We start from the raw sequence: 1,833 nt of genomic DNA on the forward strand, positions 1-1,833 counted from the left end.
AACACATCTAGCGGCCTGACTTTGATCCGGCCTGGTGGGGATCCCAAACACGCAAGCAGTTCTATAGAATAGGTCGCATTAACACTGTACCATAATTCTCCCAGTAAACTGAAGTCGACCATTATTTTTTCCTACCACAATCCGCATATGTGCGTTCCATTTCATATCGCTTTGCAAGTTACGCCCAGGTATTTAAAAGATGTCACAGTGTGAAGATGGACACTGCTAACGCTGCATCCAAACATTACAGGTTTGTTCTTCCTACTCCTTCGTATTAACTTACATTTATCTACATTCAGAGCTAGCTGCCATTCATCACACCAAGTAGAAATTTTTTGTAAGTCATCTTGTTTCATTCTATAGTGTTTCGACCACGACAACTTACCTTACACACTGTATCATCAGCAAACAACTGTAAATTGCTCCCCACCCTGTCCGCCACATCACTTATGTGTATAGAAAATAATAACGGTCCTATCACACTACCCTGGGGCACTCCTGACGGTACCCTTGTCTCTGATGAACACTCTCTGTCGAGGACTTCATATTTGGGTTCTATTACTTAAGAACACAAACATTAACCAGCTACATGAATATTATCTATCGTATCATGCTCTTCTAGTTGTTGGTGTGCAGCGCTTAAGTTATGTTGTTTTTGCGACAATTACGTGCTGGGACATATAATCTGACTGTGGAGTTAAATAATGGACACAACACACAAAAGGTTTTCTATAAAATTTATTTCTTATTAGTTTACAAAAATGAAAGCACAAACAAATTCTTAAAGAATATTCTGTCCCAGTCATCCAGCTACCTTTTGTAATTCACTGCACAAAATACTGTAACAAATTGTCTTTGGCCCTGCTCATGCGCCCAAATCTAGTACGGAAGTATGCTTCACGCTTCAGACTTTAACAACAGCTTTCCCTAGGTTCTCTCCTTGCAGCATGCCAACAAAGGCTTTGGGAGTGTTCTGGAAGCCGTCGGTAACAGTCTCGTGGTACTTGATTTTCCCCTCCCTGATCCACTGCATCAGCTGTCCGATGCCCTCTCCCCAGCGGTCGTGCCATCGGATGTACATGAATCCCTCCATGCGGAGCTGCTTGAATATGGCTGCGTGCTGGATGATGGTAGCCTTCGGGAGATTAGACTCGTTGTATCCAGATATCGCGCCGCACACGGAGATGCGACCGTACTCTCGCATGCTGTTGATGATTGCGCTGCTCATCTCGCCGCCCACGTTGTCGAAGTACACGTCGACGCCGTCAGGTGCCGCCTGCTTCAGCGCCTCTGTGACGTCATTCGTCTTGTAGTTAAATGCGTGATGGAATCCCAACTCCTCTTTCAGCCACTTCACCTGCGGAAGAGAGGCCAGTTATATCGCTACAAGAGGACGTTTTCACATTGTGTAAATAAGTTACAGCTAATTACTATAATGACATCCACTCCTGATTCGGCTGGCTGGCTCTGAGCACTATGGGACTCAACTGCTGAGGTCATTAGTCCCCTAGAACTTAGAACTAGTTAAACCTAACTAACCTAAGGACATCACAAACATCCATGCCCGAGGCAGGATTCGAACCTGCGACCGTAGTGGTCTTGCGGTTCCAGACTGCAGCGCCTTTAACCGCACGGCCACTTCGGCCGGCTCCTGATTCGGATTTTCACTCGTTTTCCCAAATCATTCCAGATGAACGACACAATTTTTGCTACAAATAGGTCATAATTAGCACTTCTCCTCTGCAGCTTTAATAGATATCTGATTATGGTGGCATATGTTTATCATACAATAATTTTTGCCTTGCCTTTCATTTTTACTGGAATGATAAAACT

General features: G+C 44.4%; 1 protein-coding gene across 1 annotated transcript; it reads right to left on the reverse strand.

The window, feature by feature from the left end:
- Window positions 1–722: 722 nt before the first annotated feature.
- On the reverse strand, window positions 723–1,377 carry LOC124622502 (prostaglandin reductase 1-like). Its single transcript, XM_047148220.1, has one exon. The coding sequence runs from the start codon at window positions 1,226–1,228 to the stop codon at window positions 905–907; it is 324 nt and encodes a 107-aa protein (XP_047004176.1). The 5' UTR covers window positions 1,229–1,377; the 3' UTR covers window positions 723–904.
- Between the last annotated feature and the right edge of the window lie 456 nt (window positions 1,378–1,833).

The sequence above is a fragment of the Schistocerca americana genome, chromosome 7 (assembly GCF_021461395.2).
Source record: "Schistocerca americana isolate TAMUIC-IGC-003095 chromosome 7, iqSchAmer2.1, whole genome shotgun sequence".
NCBI classification, from domain to species: domain Eukaryota; kingdom Metazoa; phylum Arthropoda; class Insecta; order Orthoptera; family Acrididae; genus Schistocerca; species Schistocerca americana.